Genomic DNA, 19,889 nt, shown 5'->3' on the forward strand with positions numbered 1-19,889 from the left:
AGGTACACGTCAACTATGACAGACAAAATGAGAAAAAAATATCCAGAAAATCACATTGTAGGATTTTTAATGAATTTATTTGCAAATTATGGTGGAAAATAAGTATTTGGTCAATAACAAAAGTTCCTCAATACTTTGTTATATACCCTTTGTTGGCAATGACACAGGTCAAATGTTTTCTGTAAGTCTTCACAAGGTTTTCACACACTGTTGCTGGTATTTTGGCCCATTCCTCCATGCAGATCTCCTCTAGAGCAGTGATGTTTTGGGGCTGTCGCTGGGCAACACGGACTTTCAACTCCCTCCAAAGATTTTCTATGGGGTTGAGATCTGGTGACTGGCTAGGCCACTCCAGGACCTTGAAATGCTTCTTACGAAGCCACTCCTTCGTTGCCCGGGCGGTGTGTTTGGGATCATTGTCATGCTGAAAGACCCAGACACGTTTAATCTTCAATGCCCTTGCTGATGGAAGGAGGTTTTCACTCAAAATCTCACGATACATGGCCCCATTCATTCTTTCCTTTACACGGATCAGTCGTCCTGGTCCCTTTGCAGAAAAACAGCCCCAAAGCATGATGTTTCCACCCCCATGCTTCACAGTAGGTATGGTGTTCTTTGGATGCAACTTAGCATTCTTTGTCCTCCAAACACGACGAGTTGAGTTTTTACCAAAAAGTTCTATTTTGGTTTCATCTGACCATATGACATTCTCCCAATCCTCTTCTGGATCATCCAAATGCACTCTAGCAAACTTCAGACGGGCCTGGACATGTACTGGCTTAAGCAGGGGGACACGTCTGGCACTGCAGGATTTGAGTCCCTGGCGGCGTAGTGTGTTACTGATGGTAGGCTTTGTTACTTTGGTCCCAGCTCTCTGCAGGTCATTCACTAGGTCCCCCCGTGTGGTTCTGGGATTTTTGCTCACCGTTCTTGTGATAATTTTGACCCCACGGGGTGAGATCTTGCGTGGAGCCCCAGATCGTGGGAGATTATCAGTGGTCTTGTATGTCTTCCATTTCCTAATAATTGCTCCCACAGTTGATTTCTTCAAACCAAGCTGCTTACCTATTGCAGATTCAGTCTTCCCAGCCTGGTGCAGGTCTACAATTTTGTTTCTGGTGTCCTTTGACAGCTCTTTGGTCTTGGCCATAGTGGAGTTTGGAGTGTGACTGTTTGAGGTTGTGGACAGGTGTCTTTTATACTGATAACAAGTTCAAACAGGTGCCATTAATACAGGTAACGAGTGGAGGACAGAGGAGCCTCTTAAAGAAGAAGTTACAGGTCTGTGAGAGCCAGAAATCTTGCTTGTTTGTAGGTGACCAAATACTTATTTTCCACCATAATTTGCAAATAAATTCATTAAAAATCCTACAATGTGATTTTCTGGAGAAAAAAATTCTCAATTTGTCTGTCACAGTTGACGTGTACCTATGATGAAAATGACAGGCCTCTCTCATCTTTTTAAGTGGGAGAACTTGCACAATTGGTGGCTGACTAAATACTTTTTTTCCCCACTGTATAAGTGAAATAATCTGTCTGTAAACAATTGTTGGAAAAATTACTTGTGTCATGCACAAAGTAGATGTCCTAACCGACTTGCCAAAACTATAGTTTGTTAACAAGAAATGTGTTGAGTGGTTGAAAAACAAGTTTTAATGACTCCAACCTAAGTGTATGTAAACTTCCGACTTCAACTGTATGATTGGTGTTGTATTGCAATAATTCCATAGCAAACACTGGGAAAAGGGTATTTGGCAGGGTCATCTGCACAGTGATTTGACCTGGCAGGGGCTCAGCGGTAATTTAACCCATGCAGTGTCCTTTCAGTTCCATTCTCAGTAAAGCAGATTCAATCCGGACTGTGGAAGATCAGTGTTATAGCGCGCTTGACATTTAAATGCTGAAAAATCATTTTTGCCAGTGCTACAGACGGCTATGTCGGTCAGCTAATACAGGACTAGTAAAGGCCCAGTGCACTACTTTTATACTGCAGCACCATCAGCACCCATACTTCCCTCGGCTTTTGGCACGCATGAACGAAAGCAGGTGGCACGTGCATTCACACACACACACACGTGTACATGAAGCATACACAATGTGAGAAGTCCTCGTTCTGTTGCAATATGTAGATATATTGAACCAACAGAACAAAACGCCCTCAAAGTTCAGGAGATAATCTCTGGAGGTTTTCCAGTGGCTCTAGCAGTTTAAATCCATCAGGAAATGAGGGAAATGGGGTAGGCATATAAAGGCTTGTCTCATAAAGGGAATACAACCTCTAATCTTTTCAGATTCTGCTTCTTTGCATGTCTACTGCTGCTTTGAAATAGGGAATTATGAAACAAAATAAATCCCTATACATGCCCAAGCCTGCTCTCTACATAAGGAAATAGAAGTCTGTAACTGAACATGAACCAACATAGCTCCTATTTTGGTAGAAATGATTAGTTTTAACAGGGAGCCAAATAATAATATATTTATTTGATAGGGACAGCCTACATTGACACATCGAGGCCATGAACTATGTCCTTATTTCCAGTTAGGATTTGGCTCATGAGGATGAGTTTCAAAATCTGCTTACAATTAGTTAATCCTGTCTATGGTGGGAAAGCATTGAAGGTCAAAGGGCAGGGCTGTGCCCTGAATTATGCCCAGTGGATGGAGAAGTATATTCCCTCTAAAATAATCTAGTGGAGGTGAACAACTACATGTTTCAAAGATGATAGTAGGCTTATATTGAATATGAAGAGCTCTTCAGTATTTCCTAAACAACATGGATTAACCAAATAGGCCCACTACATGCGATCGTGTGTCGATTAACTATCTCCTGGAAAGGTTCTAATTCGCATGAGAATCTTCACGCCATGCCTCCTTAGTAAATTTAAGGAGACAACATTTCTTGGTAATGTAAATCCATCAACTATAGAATTAAGGGCACACTATCAACTACATCTAGCTGATACGAGTTGGCTGTTTAAGTGGAGGCGGGTTAAAGTTTATCCCTTTAGTGTTGAACAGTGGGCGGTCTAGGAATACTACGGTTTACTATTTGAGAGCGTGAAAGTTGGTTGGGTTCACTTAAGCACCAAGGACAGAGACAGAGGGATGACAAAGAAGCGCGTCGAAGGAAAACTCCAGGGGGATTGACTTCTGAACATGGAAATTAATTTCAGATAGACATCAAAAAGTTATATTTTCTCAAATTTTTTATTTTTTATTTTTTATTTTTTAATCAAAGCAAAGCCAGTTTGTTTAATCAAAACAGCAGTCGTCCAAAATCGTCCAAAATCAAGGTATGCGGCTAACGCTTGTACTGTCAACATTTTGAAATTGTTTGGAAGTAATATCTCCATAAAAGAAAATTACATTTGGTGGAGTTGTGTTCACCTCCAACTCCACTGAGACATTAACATATATACATGTTTCATGCTTTTCAATCTCCTTTAGGATCATTCGAACTGAGACATCAATGAATTTGAGACTTGAGCGTTGCACGGATACAAGAATCACCACCAATCAAGTCCTGGTCTTGGTGTTGGGGGGGGGAAACATTGCCTCATCTCCGGACATCTGCGCGTTTATCATCATTATAGCTATATCGCTTAGGCTACTTTTCCATAATGAATGCCCTCAATTTCACCAGTTTTAATTTCAGTGATGAGGCACATGCTTCCCCACTAGTCTCCAAATTCGACGTACTAGTCGGGACGGAAGAGCCGCTGTACAAGGAGTATAAACCGGCGGTCCGGGACCTCATTCCGTTGCCAAAGGCAGTGGTGTACCTGCTGATTGCAGCACTGGTAGTGGTAGGAGTCGCCTATGCTATTGTTGGACATCTGATCAAGGACCTGGCCCTTGATATAACAGGTAGGAATTTAAAATGTTTTAAAATCAGGTGGAAATTTAACTAATCTATGTAGTTGTTAGGCTGTTCCATCGCAATGTATAAGTGTACCAGATAACTTGTGACAAATAGGCTTAGGCCTAGGTTTTCTTTGCAAAATGGCAACATGACTAGCTAACACATTAGAGATGATCAGGGGCACCAGTCATGAAGCAAAAGTGCTTATCTCTCCTGTGTCCCCTCTGTTTAACCCCTTTCATCAGAATGTCTTCTTGGCCCTACTGAGGAGGACCTAGAGAAGAACAGAAACCCGCAGTGCTTCATTCCCAGACACCCTCCCATAGTCCTGACCCACAATGCCTTCCACGTGTGGGACACAGATGATGTGGGCTTCCCCATGCCCCTGGATGAGAGCCCACCGGGCAGCCCTTTGCTGTTTCCTTTAATCCCCTACATCCCCTTCTTCCCCACCCATGGCACTGGCAACAACAACAGCCCTGCTGCCCTGGCCATAGACAGCAACCCCGGGCCTGGGCACTCTAACTCCCTCCCCAGGGAGATCTGAAAGGAGCCAGCACCACCTCCTTCCAGCCCTGTGGTCACTGGTTGGTTCTGATTACACCAAGCACGTCACAGGACTCAACAGACCTACTTAAGATTATTAACAAGACAACTAAATGGGTTGTTATGTTAACACCCCACAGCAACCAAAGCTTGACAAAGGAGAGTTTGAAGATTACTTTCATGCTGGTGCTATACAGTATCATCCTGTATTGACACTGAGATTTGTCTACTGCAGGGTTTCTAAATTAAACTATGGGTTGGGACCCTGAGTGGGCCCTGGGTATGTGAAAGGTGGGTTGCAAGTTATGAGAATACATCTACAATCACACACTATTTATTCTTATTTTGGGTCGTTGGAGGACGATTTGGGTCATGGGAGGACGGTCAATTTCTAATTTTGGGCTCGAGCTGAAAAAGTTTAAGAACCCATGGTTTACTGAATGGACCATGTGCAGGAGAGGGGTTAATCAGTGGCTATTGCCATGAGAAGATGATTTAAAGACGTGCAACACATTCAAAATGATCCAGACTGATCCCATGGAAAAGGATTTGCCATGTCTCATCCCAAACCTATCACAGTCACCTGCCTGCACCAGCCCCCTTTCTTATATAACATTTAAATACGGCTTCAGTATCCATCAAAACATGAAGAGATTTGGGGGCCTCTAAAAACTACTATTCCTCTGTAATAAAAATCTTGAGCTGCTTCATTTCAAGATCAAAGGGGAATAATGAGACCTATAGGGTGAAGGCTAAACAAGGGAACTGCTTATTACTAAATCTGAACTAAACTACTTTAAATAAAGATTTCAGCAAGTCTCATGACTTGGTAGATCATGTTTTGAGAACTCCTAAATGTATTAATCATTGACTTGACAAAATGATTGATTTTCTGATCAATGCAAATCATTGCATGCATGGTGATATATGTGGAACTGTGTGCAAAATGACTCCCAGAATGAGAGTATGAGGGTGAACAAGATTAAGGACCAGCTAATGGGTTTGTCCACTGGTTGTGCCAACTAAGAAACTTGACTTTCCGGTCTGTACCTACATAATATGAAAAGGGACTACAATTTTACAGTACCACATCAAAGCTGAGATGTTCATTGAAGTAGTAAATATTTGTACTGAGTTCAAACTAATGGCTATTACATCTGTTATTATTGATTTGGGTATGTAGTGTAACTTCTGCAAGTTAGAAAGTGCAAACATGATATGATGCAGGTGAACACACAGGATCAGATTGCGCAGGATTAAAAAATATATAAGTTGAAATATGCATATAAAACTGGATTCAAATACCTATGAAGCATTTTTTATATCCCAGTGCTTGTGAAGATAGTTAGGACTCTTGTGACAGTTAGGACCAGGTAGGAAAAAATTGCATCCAAAAGTATGTTCCAACTAGAATTAGAGGTTCTACAGAGAAACTTGGTTGATCTGTTCTGTATATAGATTGTTTTGTTCTGGGGAACCCTTAGCTGGACTCCCAGACTCTGGTTTAAAATGTTATTTCCAGACGTTGAAAGATTAGCCGAACAGAAAGACTTAAGGAGTTCTTGCAATTGATTAAGGAAACAACACCTAATCCTGTCTGTCCATTATTGCAGCCGACAAGATTTCCCAGTCTTGGCAGAGCACACAACAACATTCTCTTTATCACAAACTTTCAACAGCATCTATTCTGGGCACTCAAGTCAGCTTCAATAGCATGCAAGGTTTTTTAAAGACTCCCGAATTCAGAAATTCAGTTCCATGTAAGTGTCTAAAGACAGCACAGGATGCTCAGGAAGATGTGCATGTACCACGACATTGCTGTGCCAGGTTCATTGGAGGAAGCACAAGTTTTCAAGAAAAAGAATTCCAGTGAAGGGATTACACATGGCTGAAGTACAACTTCAATAATGCTCCTCAGCAGGATACTGATTTGCATTACAACGTACAGTCTGTGATTCAGACTACGGAACACTTACATTATACATAACAGTAAAGTATAGAACATCTCATCTTCACAACAGCACATTTATTCAGAATCTTGCAGGGATTGGGAATGAACTAGGCTACCAGCAAAAAAGATATCCAACGTGCCATTGCCTAAAACAAACTAACAGGAATAGACTTGAATCTTTATTTAGTATCATTGCAAACCATTCAGTACCATAGCAAATTATTTTAGGTTACACTTACAACCAAAGTGCTCTAATGTGTTAAACTAATTATCTCCTGTACACACGGTACACACACAAAGCTAAGAGACTACCCTGTGTACGATGACATGAGATTTAGAGGCAATGAAGGTGATTCGTAATCCCACATTCACTGGAATGACACAAATAACTCCTAAATCCTCTGGGTTAAATCTTGTCACACATCATTCAACACGCCAAACCACGTTACGCACCAGCCACAACAAGGAGAACAAGAATGTTATTCTGACAGGTTAAAACCGGACCTAGCACAGCTAGAGCAGAATAACAAACACTCAGCATTACCAGTGGTGATTACATTAGATTGACAACATAAATCGTGGTACTTTCAAACATCTTTATTTGACCATTTCTAATTTGTCTCATGAACTGAGTGGACACAGCACAGAGTTGGTTGGTTTTGTATGGAAGGCTAAAGGGCTTCAAGTTAGCATCTTTATTGTACAAGCATTTCATTCCATGGGAGCTCAAAAGGTAGCCTCTGTGCAGTTTTCTAACATTTAAATTAAAAAACAGACTCACTGGTGAAGTTTCTTATGCTCTGATGTAGTGCACACATCAGCAGAGGAAACAGTACTAGCACTACCCCTCAGCACATGCATAGCTGCTGGTTAGGACTAAAGAGGAGTTATGTTTCATAAAATAGGTTTAAAGTATAACCTGTGTATCACGTGGCTAAACAATGGCAATAATCCAGCTAGCATCCCAGACAAGCTATAAGGAGAAAAGTAAGTCCTCTTTCCCTCCCTCTCTTTTTTCTCTCCCTCTCAAACAGACAGATCTGTCTCTCTGGCAGTCTCTGGCCAGGGTACATTAAGGGTTCATGGGATTGTTCAGTGTTCATATGGTTACTAGGGAGCAAAGGGGTCCTGATGACACAGGCCTTGGATGGGATGTGTATGGTAATGTGAGCCTGTCCAAGAGGAAGCCTGAACAGAATCTAAGAGTCCAGTCGACACACAGGGCTGTCGTAGACCATCTGTAGGTTGACCTTGTGTCCCACCAGCTCACGGATGTTGTTGATACCATACTTGATCATGGTGGGCCTGGAGGAGACAGAGGAGGGCAGAGGAAAGAGTGTCAGGAAGATGACATAGTACATTATAAAGAGAGGTAGAAGAGAGCAGAGAGAAAGCGGGGACAAACAGGGATAGAGACAAAATAGAGAGAAAAGGTCTGTATGGACAGAGCAGATGGAGGAGGGGGTTACACAGAGTAGATGATATGGTCCCTCCCTGCTCACTGACTATAACCATTAGCAGTGATTGTTCTCATAGATACAACTCCTCAGTGTCACCAGGGATCAAGCACCCGCAGTAGAGCACAAATATATCTAAATGGTCAGTTCTGACCTGCATTTGAAGAAACCATTATTCTAGGCTCATTAGGCAATATGGTGTTTTATGCTCATTGCTCAGATATAACAATCCAGAAGTAAACATGTCAACATGTGGGCCAACAGACTGGTGGCGTGTGCTAGAAGCATGGCTGCACATCTGGGGACATGATGTCAGATACTGACCAGACACCGCACTACTGTCCACCTTTAACCCCTTTATGGGAAATCACACTGGGATTACAGGCATAACATTGTGTATTTTCACATTATGGACACTTTTTCCTACTGAAATCCCATGTCCCATTCCAGTATACTAACAGTTTCTCATGCTCTCTCGTCTCTCTGCAGCAGACATACACGGAGTACAACAAACATTAAGAACACCTTCCTAATATTGAGTTGCACCCCCCCTTTTGCCATCAGAACAGCCTCAATTCTTCGGGGCATGGACTGTACAAGGTGTCAAAAGCGTTCCACAGGGATGCTGGCCCATGTTGACTTTAAATGCTTTCCACAGTTGTGTCAAGTTGGCTGGATGTCCTTTCGGTGGTGGACCATTCTTGATACACACGGGAAACTGTTGACCGTGAAAAACCCAGCAGCATTGCATTTCTTGATACAAACCGGTGCGCCTGGCATACCCCATTCAAAGGCACTTAAATATTTTGTCTTGCCCATTCACCCTCTGAATGGCACACATACACAATCCATGTCTCAATTGTCTCAAGGCTTAAAAATCCTTCTTTAACCTGTCTCCTCCCCTTCATTTACACTGATTGAAGTTGATTTAACAAGTGACATCAATAAGGGATCGTAGCTTTCACCTGGATTCACATGGTCAGTCTATGTCATGGAAAGAGCAGGTGTTCCTAATGTTTTGTACACAGTGTATGTTTGGAACATAAAATCGCAGTATCGAATTGCAATAGATATAGAATTGTGAAAATGGTGAGAATCGCAATACATATCATATCGGCACCTAAGTATCGTGATAATATTGTATCGTGAGGTCCCTGGCACTTCCCAGCGCTAGAGACAGGGGTCAGCGAGAGTGGAAGTGGGGTAGGCCAGGCCAGGCAGAAGGGGTTGTGTAATGCCACTCTTGTATTAGACAAATGTCGGTCAGTCAATTCCATTACATCACCAGGAGCAGTGTGTTTCTTTGTCATTGACTCACCTCTCCAGAGACAGCCCCCAGGCAATGACCGTCACCCCCTCAGGGAGCCCCATAGGCAGCAGCATCTCTGGCCTGAACACCCCAGAGTTCCCCAGCTCCACCCACTTCTTCAGCCCTGGAGAGAGCAGGAATGGACAAATTAAGATGGATTCAGTGTGGATAGGACTGCATCATCTATGGGCTTTTGGGTTTGAGAGTGAGACAAAAGCCCAAGGCTTATACACACATCACTCAAATGTGACAAATGCCAGGGTTTGAGGATATTCACAAGAACTGTACCTTCATGATAGCTGAACACTTCCATGCTCGGCTCGGTGTATGGATTGTAGGCAGGTTTGAAGCGTAATTTGGTGATTCCTGGAGAAAATTGAAAAAATATTTACTTTCTCAGAAATACTATAACTGACAGACAGAGAAATAAGCTCATGTTGGACTACAGGCATTCAGATGCATTAGAGGCCACTTCAGTACAGACAACTGAACCCACTGTAAAATAAATACATAATAATAATAATCAAATAAGAAATGAGGTACTGGTAGGAGGGTGGGGGTCAATTCCAATTTCATTTGAAATTCCAATTCAATTCTTGAATTCACTCATTCATGAGAATGTACGTTGAATTACATTCGAATGTAAAACAAATCTTCAAGTTATGGAATTGGGTTGAAATTGTAAAAACATTTCATCTTTGGAATTGAATTGGAATTAAATATTTCCCAGTTAATGGCATTAATGCATATAATATGAAACACTTACTGTAGGATTTGTTTTGAATCACTTCCATCTGTATTCCGATATTTCCACTATAGCTAGGCTGTCTGAACAGGGACATGATCATCCTGAAAGCCTAAAGGAATTGAATTTCGAACTGGAATTTGTGGAATTGTTGGGGATAATATTGCATTTGGAATTGAATTCTTGGAATTAAGAGGAATTGAATTTTCTCTTAATTCAAAGACTGACATGGAATTTGAATTGAATTACATTTCCTGGGAGATAATTGCATTAGAATTGAATTTGTGGAATTGCCCCAACCCTGACTGGTAGAGCCCTCACCTAGTTTATTGAAGAACTGATGAAGGATGCCCATGAGGTCACCCAGGGTAAGGCCATAATCGGCCACCACTCCCTCAATCTGGTGAAACTCTGCCAAGTGGGTAGCGTCCAGAGTTTCATTACGGAACACTCTGTCGATGGAGAAGTACTTGACAGGGGTGAACTTTTCCTGGTAGAGAGAAATGTACATTTGAAATAGTTACAGAGGAAAGTTGCTCAATTGCTGCACAGTTAGAATGTAACATCACCCTCATGCAATTGCTTTCTAATTCATGAAAAAAATGTATATAGTGGGTTACCTGCTGAGCGAGTTTGTACAGCATGCGAGCGCTGACTGCTGTGGTGTGAGTACGGAGGATGTTCTTCTGAGCCTCCTCAATCTTCCAGTCATACTTGTACCTGTCAAACACAGACAGCGTTAAAAATAGAACAGGTTGTGGTCATGGTGAGTGTGCGTGTAAATGCATGCGTATGCATGTGTGTGGAAGATTAGCTCTCACCCCTGTGATCCAAAGCCTCCCTCTGAATGGACCTTCCTCACTCTCTCCAGGTAGTCCTGGGGAAACTCATGGGCCTGAGCTGGGTCTGAGAAATATAATAGTTAATTGGAAATAATACTGATGGTATATGATGAAAACAGGTGAGTTATATCTAATGTAAATCTAGAGTCGGTTTTAGCTAGGGAAATCACATTTCCCTTTCAGCATATCATCAATAATGCACCATTGTATCTTATCTGGGCATCAAGTCCAGACACACAGAGAAACCCAGTCGCTCACCAGACAGGAAGAAGGTGTCGTGTTGGTCTCTGGCCGGGTGCTGCTGGGGCTGGAACAGGGAGTCAAAGTTCCAGAAGGAGCTCTCAATGAAGTTGTTGGTGGGCATCTCAGTGAAGCTGAAGAAGACAGGAAGAGTGAGTACACACAGGTCTTAGATATAGGGTACTGTGTGTATATACTGATGGTGTCCTGCAAGGGCAGAATAGAGGATAGGACACTCACCCCATCTCCAGGAAGATCTGTCTGAACTGCGTGCGGACCTTCATGAGTGGATGCAGGTGGCCACAGTCTGGGGCCACACCCATGGCCTCAAAGTTATAAGGCTTGAACTTCTTCTCCTTCCAGCTCCCACTGTCACCGACCAGAGAAAGGTCAATTTGGAGGAGAACATATAATATGTTCTAGAGAACATCAAATTAATGAGTGTATATGCCAAACACAAGCAAAGTCTGTGTGCAGATAAAACGTGGAGGCAAATAAACAAAAACACATTTAATTTTTGGGACACCTGAATTCAGTTCTGTGACAAATCCCCTCATGTGATATTGCAGACCAGGAGATGGTGCATTTTCATTAAGCTGTTTTGGGGTATGAGAACTAACAAACTGTTTCAGACAATCACATGAAAACCAGACTTGGTCAAGAGATCAGCTGCATTTTGAGAGAGACTGTAGTTTCCAGGTAAAACTAATTGGATCATGTGCGGTACCTGATGAAAACACTGCCAATTTCACTAGAACAGGCAGTGATATGAATAGAAATGACACAGACGTCACTGTGAGAGAATTAACCACTTTAGGCTAACATACATTTGCCTTAGGACAGGGTCCTTAGCAGCAGCGTCCAGGTTAGAGATACAGAATGAGGAATCCCCAGTCCATCTAAGCAATCATAGAGCGACCATGACAAACTTAACAGGAAAGGCAAAGCAGAGCAGGACTCACCTAGCGATCATCTCTGGGGTGAGCTCTGTCTCCTGCTTGGTGATGGTGGTGCTGAAACAGCTGCCCTTAGTGATCCAGTACGACTTGACCGTCCTAAAATTCACAGAAATAAATACTAAATACAATAATTCTCATTCAAACTTCATAAATGTGGTCATTTGAATGTGTTATATCAGATGAGTCACAAAAGGCCACAAGAGGTCTTATTTTGGTGAACATTGGGGATTGGGACACTATTAAGCAAATAGGAAGTAGACAATCAACAATCTGTTGCTCAGGGTGTCTAAACTCTGGACGCGGGGAACATCGCAGGGTTGAGTTCTCATACTGCTGTCCATTTGTGATATTAAAACCGAACAAAGCTTGGCACTGGAAGCATGCCATTTAGGGCACAGATATACAGAGAGCAAACGAGAGAGAGAGCGAGACCGAGAGAGATTTACCTCAGGGAACAATGGCCTGAGCTAGTGACGGAGCCAACATTAATATCACCAGGTACAGTATAAACCTCACCACTGGGATCATGCCTCACTGGACCCAGAAAAGTGCTTGTGGTCTTTTAGCTGGTGCATTCATTTAGTGGACATTTTCGTGTAGTCTGTTTGGGTGAACTCAATATTGTATATAAACACAGGGTTAGGGTATATATACAGTTGAAGTTGGATGTTTACATACACTTAGGTTGGAGTCATTAAAACTTGTTTTTCAACCACTCCACAAATTCTTGTTAACAAACTATAGTTTTGGCAAGTCAGTTAGGACATCTACTTTGTGCATGACACAAGTAATTTTTCCAACAATTGTTTACAGACAGATTATTTCACTTATAATTCACTGTATCACAATTCAAGTGGGTCAGAAGTTTACATACACTAAGTTGACTGTGCCTTTAAACAGCTTGGAAAATTCCAGAAAATGATGTCATGGCTTTAGAAGCTTCTGATAGGCTAATTGACATAATTTGAGTCAATTGGAGGTGTACCTGTGGATGTATTTCAAGGCCTACCTTCAAACTCAGTGCCTCTTTGCTTGACATCATGGGAAAATGAAATCAGCCAAGACCTCTGAAAAATAATTGTAGACCTCCACAAGTCTGGTTCATCCTTGGGAGCAATTTCCAAAGGCCTGAAGGTACCACGTTCATCTGTACAAACAATAGTAAGCAAGTATAAACACCATGGGACGACGCAGCCGTCATACCACTCAGGAAGGAGACGCGTTCTGTCTCCTAGAGATGAACGTACTTTGGTGTGAAAAGTGCAAATCAATCCCAGAACAACAGCAAAGGACCTTGTGAAGATGCTGGAGGAAAGAGGTACAAAAGTATCTATATCCACAGTAAAACGAGTTCTATATTGACATAAACTGAAAGGCCGCTCAGCAAGGAAGAAGACACTGCTCCAAAACCGCCATAAAAAAGCCAGACTACGGTTTGCAACTGTACATGGGGACAAAGATAGCACTTTTTGGTCTGATGAAACAAAAATAGAACTGTTTGGCCATAATGACCATCGTGATGTTTGGAGGAAAAATGGGGCAGCTTGCAAGCCGAAGAACACCATCCCAACCGTGAAGCACGGGGGTGGCAGCATCATGCTGTGGGGGTGCTTTGCTGCAGGAGGGACTGGTGCACTTCACAAAATAGATGGCATCATGAGGAAGGAAAATTATGTGGATATATTGAAGCAACATCTCAAGACATCAGTCAGGAAGTTAAAGTTTGGTCGCAAATGGGTCTTCCAAATGGACAATGACCCCACGCATACTTCCAAAGTTGTGGAAAAATGGCTTAAGGACAACAAAGTCAAGGTATTGGAGTGGCCATCACAAAGCCCTGACCTCAATCCTATAGAAAATGTGTGGGCATAACTGAAAAAGTGTGCGCGAGCAAGGAGGCCTACAAACCTGACTCAGTTACACCAGCTCTGTCAGAAGGAATGGGCCAAAATTCACCCAACTTATTGTGGGAAGCTTGTGGAAGGCTACCCAAAACATTTGACCCAAGTTAAAGGATTTAAAGGCAATGCTACCAAATACGAATTGAGTGTATGTAAGCTTCTGACCCACTGGGAATGTGATGAAAGAAATAAAAGCTGAAATAAATCATTCTCTCTAGTATTATTCTGACATTTCACATTCTTAAAATAAAGTGGTGATCCTAACTGACCTAAAACAGGGAATCTTTACTAGGATTAAATGTCAGGAATTGTGAAAAACTGAGTTTAAATGTATTTGTCTAAGGTGTATGTAAACTTCTGACTTCAACTGTATCATTGGGTGAACTAGACATCTCGACTCAGACAAGATGACAACATTGACTCACATCTGATCTGTGAATATTATGTAAGTAGGATGTAACTATGATGTAAGACAGAATTTATATTCTAATCCAAATCTTATATAATTTCTCAGCTGTTATTCAACTAAAGATTTAGGGGTCAACAAGTCAGAGAACATCATCAGCATGATTAATAAGCTGAAATAGGAGTGTGTATGAAGTTCCAGCTGGACTATGCTGAGGCTAGTTGTGACTGGGGCATCCTGAACATGCCTGGATGCCAGATGAGTGAACACAGTGTTGTACTGCTGAATGCCATCTATTGCCATCTACTGGTAGATATCAGTTAGGCCTATATTTAACATTTCACATACTTTTCACAGTAGTCAAATATTATCAACAGGTCTGATTCTTACACTTCAGAGAGCAGTTTGCGTTTCTTCAGCTCATTCTTCTCCTTCTCCTCCAATTGAGACGCCTGGCCTTTCTGTACCAGGAGCAACTTGTCCCTCACCAAGTCCTCTAAGCTCTCCACCTGGGTACACACACAAACACGCGCGCACACACACGCGCGCACACACACACGCGCACACACACACACACGAGATTGATGTTTGTGTGTGTCATACTTATTTTCTCCATTATAAAAGCAACACTCAATCACAAAGCACACCTAGTCAGATGTGAAGATAAACTCACAGTCTTGAAGATCCTGGGGCCGCCCTCGTGGCCTTTGTCCAGACGGATCCACTTGTTGGACATGGCCTTGCTGAAACCCACCTTCCCAAAGGCTAGTTTCTAAACAGACAGAGACAAAACAATCCGTAAACACTGCCTCCATGCTCCAAGTAGAGAGCATATACTGTATTGCTATGACCCAAAATCACAATGTAAAGCTCAACTTTCATTACATTATGTTTTTCATCCAAATAAACATCACAACAACATCATGGTATATATTTATCCAGGCACCCTGCAGGTCCTCTCACCATGAGCTGGCTCTGAGGCATCCCTTCCTCTGGGATGGAGCTGACGACTCGGGCCTCATGGCTGCCCTGCTCGGCTATCTCACAGCCTTCCCCAGTCAGCTCCCAGTGCTTCGAGGAGCGCTGCTCAGCTGAGATAACCTGCGCAGGGAAACAAACAACCATGATCAAAATCATAATGGAGCCTTGAAGCAGAGGACCACGCATTTCTCATCTTCTCAAGGTCTGACTGGTGTACACATCATGAATTAGCTATCACTGCATATTATACGTTTACCATGGAAAATGTTTTACATCCAGTGACAATAACAGCTCCCAATTTATTAGCTCAGTCGAATTTCTCAATGTTGACATTCAATTACCATCCTATACAAGTAGTAGCCAGCTAGGCGTATCAGACGTTGGTAGATAGCTTTTATTGAATCATCATTAAGGCAAATGTCTACAAGTTTTTGGTCAAGTCTGCTGACTAGCAGTGCAGTGGAACAGTCACCACTGCATTGGATTGTAGTCACCATTGCATTGTTGGATTGGATTGGATTGCCCTGTGTCTCTTGACAGGGACGCAAGTCTGTAATAGCATTGTGACTGTATTCAATAAGGGTAGCTAAATGTTATATATATATATATACACACATACATCATGATCTACAATTATTTATTCTTCACAATAGAAGGTTGCTAACTAGCTGGCTAACATGATCCCGTTTACGTCCCTATTGCATCACTTTCCTATCCAATCGCCCATCATCATCGAATGAACATGAAAGGGCTATATGGACACGCTTGACTCCCAAACCGATATTTCATTTCAGAATTAAAATGAGGTTTTGGTTAAGGTAAGGGTCAGTTTTAAGTTTTTGTTAGTCGGTTTAAGCGTCACCTGTCCTAGTCTGCCGAATGAACACAGTCAGTGGACGGTCTCTTAACTTCCGCTTCAACACCGGCAGGTAAACTCACATCACCAAGTGCCTGTAGGCTCTTCACAGCTCCGACGATGGCTTGGTGGTCCACCCCAAGACTGGTCGCAACATCCTGACTGTCGAGACCACCGTCCACCTTTTCCACCCGCCGAAGAAGTGTTTCTACAAGACCAGTGTCAGCCATGCTTGTCACAGCGAAGCCGAAGAGACCGGTAGTGAGCTCATTATTGCATATGTCGAAAGTACTGGAATACAAGAGCCAGTATTTTCAAATACCGTAAACCCCTCAGAACAAGCGAAAATTAATACCCGAATTGACATCTTGAAGAATTTTAAAAAATCCCCTACACACTTGATTTATCCCATGCATTGCATGCAATGTACTATCAGTGACTGAATTGCGACTGAGGATGAGAATGATTAGCACTTCACATGAATGGATATAGTTGAATGACTGATCTGATGTATCTTGGAAATATTGTGCTTGCTGTAGGTAGGTGAAGTTTAAATGGAAGTAGAATCATACAGAATTGTCCCACAAAAGGAGACTATAAACGTGTTTGCCTGGAATTGGAACGAATATTTAAATATAATACAATTTTACTTCATACAAAAACAAATTACTGCACATCTTCCTTGTTGAGAGATTCAAAAACGACAAATGGAAACAGACAGAAATCCAGATGGATAGCTGTACCAAAGATGGAAGTATACTGAAAAGAAATATAAAACACAACATGTAAAGTGTTGGTCCCATGTTTCATGAGCTGAAATAAAAGATCCCAGAAATGTTCCATACACAGAAATAGCTTATTTCTCTCAAATTTAGTGCACAAACTTGTTTACATCCCTGTTAGTGAGCATTTCTCCTTTGCCAAGATAATCCATCCACCTGACAGAAGCTGATTAAACAGCATATCATTACACAGGTGCACCTTGTGCTGGGGACAATAAAATGACACTAAAATACGCAGTTGTGTCACACAACACAATGCCAAAGATGTCTCAAATTGAGGGAGCGTGCAATTGGCATGCTGAGTGCAGGAATGTCCACCAGAGCTGTTACCAGAGAATTGGATGTTAATTTCACTACCATAAGCCGCTTCCAACGTCGTTTTAGAGAATTTGGCAGTATGTCCAACCGGCAACACAACCGCAGCCCAACACCTCAACATCCGGCTTCTTCACCTGCAGGATCGTCTGAGACCAGCCACCCGGACAGCTGATGAAACTGTGGGTTTGCACGACCAAAGAATTTCTGCACAAACTGTCAGAAACCGTCTCAGGGAAGCTAATCTGTGTGCTCGTCGTCCTCAACAGGGTCTTGACCCGACTGCAGTTCGGCGTTGTAACCGACTAAAGTGGTCAAATGCTGACCTTCAATGGCCACTGGCATGCTGGAGAAGTGTGCTCTTCACGGATTAATCCCAGTTTCAACTGTACCGGGCAGATGGCAGACAGCGTGTATGGTGTCATGTGGGCGAGCAGTTTGCTGACGTCAACATTGTGAACAGAGTGCCCCATGGTGGCGTTGGGGTTATGGTATGGGCAGACATAAACTACGGAAATTGAACACAATTGCATTTTCGATGGCAATTTGAATGCAGAGATATCGCAACTACAGTATCTCACAAAAGTGAGTACACCCCTCACCTTTTTGTAAATATGAGTATATATTTTCATGTGACAACACTGAAGAAATGACACTTTGCTACAATGTAAAGTAGTGAGTGTACAGCTTGTATAACAGTGTAAATTTGCTGTCCCCTCAAAATAACAACACACAGCCATTAATGTCTAAACCGCTGGCAACAAAAGTGAGTACACCCCTAAGTGAAAATGTCCAAATTGGGCCCAAAGTGTCAATATTTTGTGTGGCCACCATCATTTTCCAGCACTGCCTTAACCCTCTTGGGCATGGAGTTCACCAGAGCTTCACAGGTTGCCACTGGAGTCCTCTTCCACTCCTCCATGACGACATCACAGAGTTGGTGGATGTTAGAGACCTTGCACTCCTCCACCTTCCGTTTGAGGATGCCCCACAGATGCTCAATAGGGTTTAGGTCTTGAGACATGCTTGGCCAGTCCATCACCTTTACCCTCAGCTTCTTTAGCAAGGCAGTGGTCGTCTTGGAGGTGTGTTTGGGGTCGTTATCATGTTGGAATACTGCCCTGCAGCCCAGTCTCCAAAGGGAGGGGATCATGCTCTGCTTCAGTATGTCACAGTACATGTTGGCATTCATGGTTCCCTCAATGAACTCTAGCTCCCCAGTGCCGGCAGCACTCATGCAGCCCCAGACAATGACACTCCCACCACCATGTTTGACTGTAGGCAAGACACACTTGTCTTTGTACTCCTCACCTGGTTGCCGCCACACACGCTTGACACCATCTGAACCAAATAAGTGTATCTTGGTCTCATCAGACCACAGGACATGGTTCCAGTAATTCATGTCCTTAGTCTGCTTGTCTTCAGCAAACTGTTTGCGGGCTTTCTTGTGCATCATCTTTAGAAGAGGCTTCCTTCTGGGACGACAGCCATGCAGACCAATTTGATGCAGTGTGCGGCGTATGGTCTGAGCACTGACAGGCTGACCCCCCCAGCTCTTCAACCTCTGCAGCAATGCTGGCAGCACTCATACGTCTATTTCCCAAAGACAACCTCTGGATATGACGATGAGCACATGCACTCAACTTCTTTGGTCGACCATGGCGAGGCCTGTTCTGAGTGGAACCTGTCCCGTTAAACCGCTGTATGGTCTTAGCCACCGTGCAATCTTCTTATAGCCCAGGCCATCTTTATGTAGAACAACAATTCTTTTTTTCAGATCCTCAGAGAGTTCTTTGTCATGAGGTGCCATGTTGAACTTCCAGCGACCAGTATGAGGGAGTGTGAGAGCAATGACACCAAATTTAACACACCTGCTCCCCATTCACACCTGAGACCTTGTAACACTAACGAGTCACATGACACCGGGGAGGGAAAATGGCTAATTGGGCCCAATTTGGACATTTTCACTTAGGGGTGTGCTCACTTTTGTTGCCAGTGGTTTAAACATGAATGGCTGTGTGTGGAGTTATTTTGAGGGGACATCCACAAATGAATACATACCATACGAAACGTAGCATATCATACTAAATGGAGTGTCTCGGATCTACGTGCAGAATAATACGAAATGCTCCGAGACCATGTTTGAGAGGTGTACAAACACCTAAAATGATTTAAATGAAAAATCAGGCTGAGGTAGAGGTGAAATATCCTCCTCCAGTGATGACCACGACACCAGTATGGGGAACAAGTCAAGCTAATCTATGAGCCACATTCACTCTCTAGTAGTTATATTTTTTACTTGCATCATTTTACAGAAAAATGTAACAGATGTTATAGCCTACCTAGTGTCCTCAATTGTAGTTGGGAGGTTCACATGTTTGTTTTTTCATACCTCTTATCTGCATAATCAGCCTTGTCTTTATCATCTCTGGATCCACCCAGCATCTACGACCAAGGACTCGTAGGCCAGGGAGCGTTTGATAATTATCAGAGCTCTTTGGGCCAACATTATGGTCCAAAGAGCTCTGATAATTATCAAACACTCCCTGGCCTACGAGTCCTGCTCTAGCCTGAAGTCTCCATCTGAGGTGGTGGTAGCCCTTGTCACCAAGCTGATCTCGGCCATAATGGCTTGGCAGTTCGGCCAATCAAACCTCAATCCCCATAACTTTCCTATAAAGGCCCTGAGTGACAGCCGTGGATATGGTGCTGACTGTACTGGAAAACCTCAGTGTTG

General features: G+C 42.8%; 2 protein-coding genes across 2 annotated transcripts; one reads left to right on the forward strand and one right to left on the reverse strand.

The window, feature by feature from the left end:
- The first annotated feature begins 3,115 nt into the window (after positions 1–3,115).
- On the forward strand, positions 3,116–5,242 carry LOC311100767 (uncharacterized protein). The gene is made up of 3 exons (XM_084141729.1): positions 3,116–3,293; positions 3,448–3,867; positions 4,108–5,242. Exons 2-3 carry the CDS (start codon positions 3,621–3,623, stop codon positions 4,407–4,409), a joined length of 549 nt encoding a protein of 182 aa, XP_083997855.1. The 5' UTR covers positions 3,116–3,293; positions 3,448–3,620; the 3' UTR covers positions 4,410–5,242.
- A 1,699-nt stretch (positions 5,243–6,941) lies between these two features.
- LOC311100650 (phenylalanine--tRNA ligase alpha subunit-like) lies at positions 6,942–16,312 on the reverse strand. The gene is made up of 13 exons (XM_084141579.1): positions 16,139–16,312; positions 15,182–15,319; positions 14,892–14,990; positions 14,609–14,727; positions 11,915–12,007; positions 11,193–11,321; positions 10,971–11,086; positions 10,692–10,776; positions 10,491–10,590; positions 10,192–10,360; positions 9,414–9,491; positions 9,135–9,249; positions 6,942–7,664 (listed from the first exon to the last, which is right to left on the reverse strand). The coding sequence occupies exons 1-13, from the start codon at positions 16,283–16,285 to the stop codon at positions 7,559–7,561; spliced, it is 1,494 nt and encodes a 497-aa protein (XP_083997705.1). The 5' UTR covers positions 16,286–16,312; the 3' UTR covers positions 6,942–7,558.
- Positions 16,313–19,889: the final 3,577 nt, after the last annotated feature.

The sequence above is a fragment of the Coregonus lavaretus genome (assembly GCF_964263955.1).
Source record: "Coregonus lavaretus genome assembly, chromosome: 2".
NCBI classification, from domain to species: Eukaryota; Metazoa; Chordata; class Actinopteri; order Salmoniformes; family Salmonidae; genus Coregonus; species Coregonus lavaretus.

Bases quoted from the DNA above. Each gene is read 5' to 3' on its own strand.
- LOC311100767 (XM_084141729.1), top strand. From the start codon at position 3,621: ATGAATGCCCTCAATTTCACCAGTTTTAATTTCAGTGATGAGGCACAT. The intron at 3,868-4,107 runs GTAGGAATTTAA...CCCTTTCATCAG, and splicing joins CCTGGCCCTTGATATAACAG to AATGTCTTCTTGGCCCTACT.
- LOC311100650 (XM_084141579.1), bottom strand. From the start codon at position 16,285: ATGGCTGACACTGGTCTTGTAGAAACACTTCTTCGGCGGGTGGAAAAG. The intron at 10,361-10,490 runs GTAACCCACTAT...TCTCTCTACCAG, and splicing joins TGTACAAACTCGCTCAGCAG to GAAAAGTTCACCCCTGTCAA. The intron at 9,492-10,191 runs GTGAGGGCTCTA...AATTTTCTCCAG, and splicing joins TCAGTTCTTCAATAAACTAG to GAATCACCAAATTACGCTTC.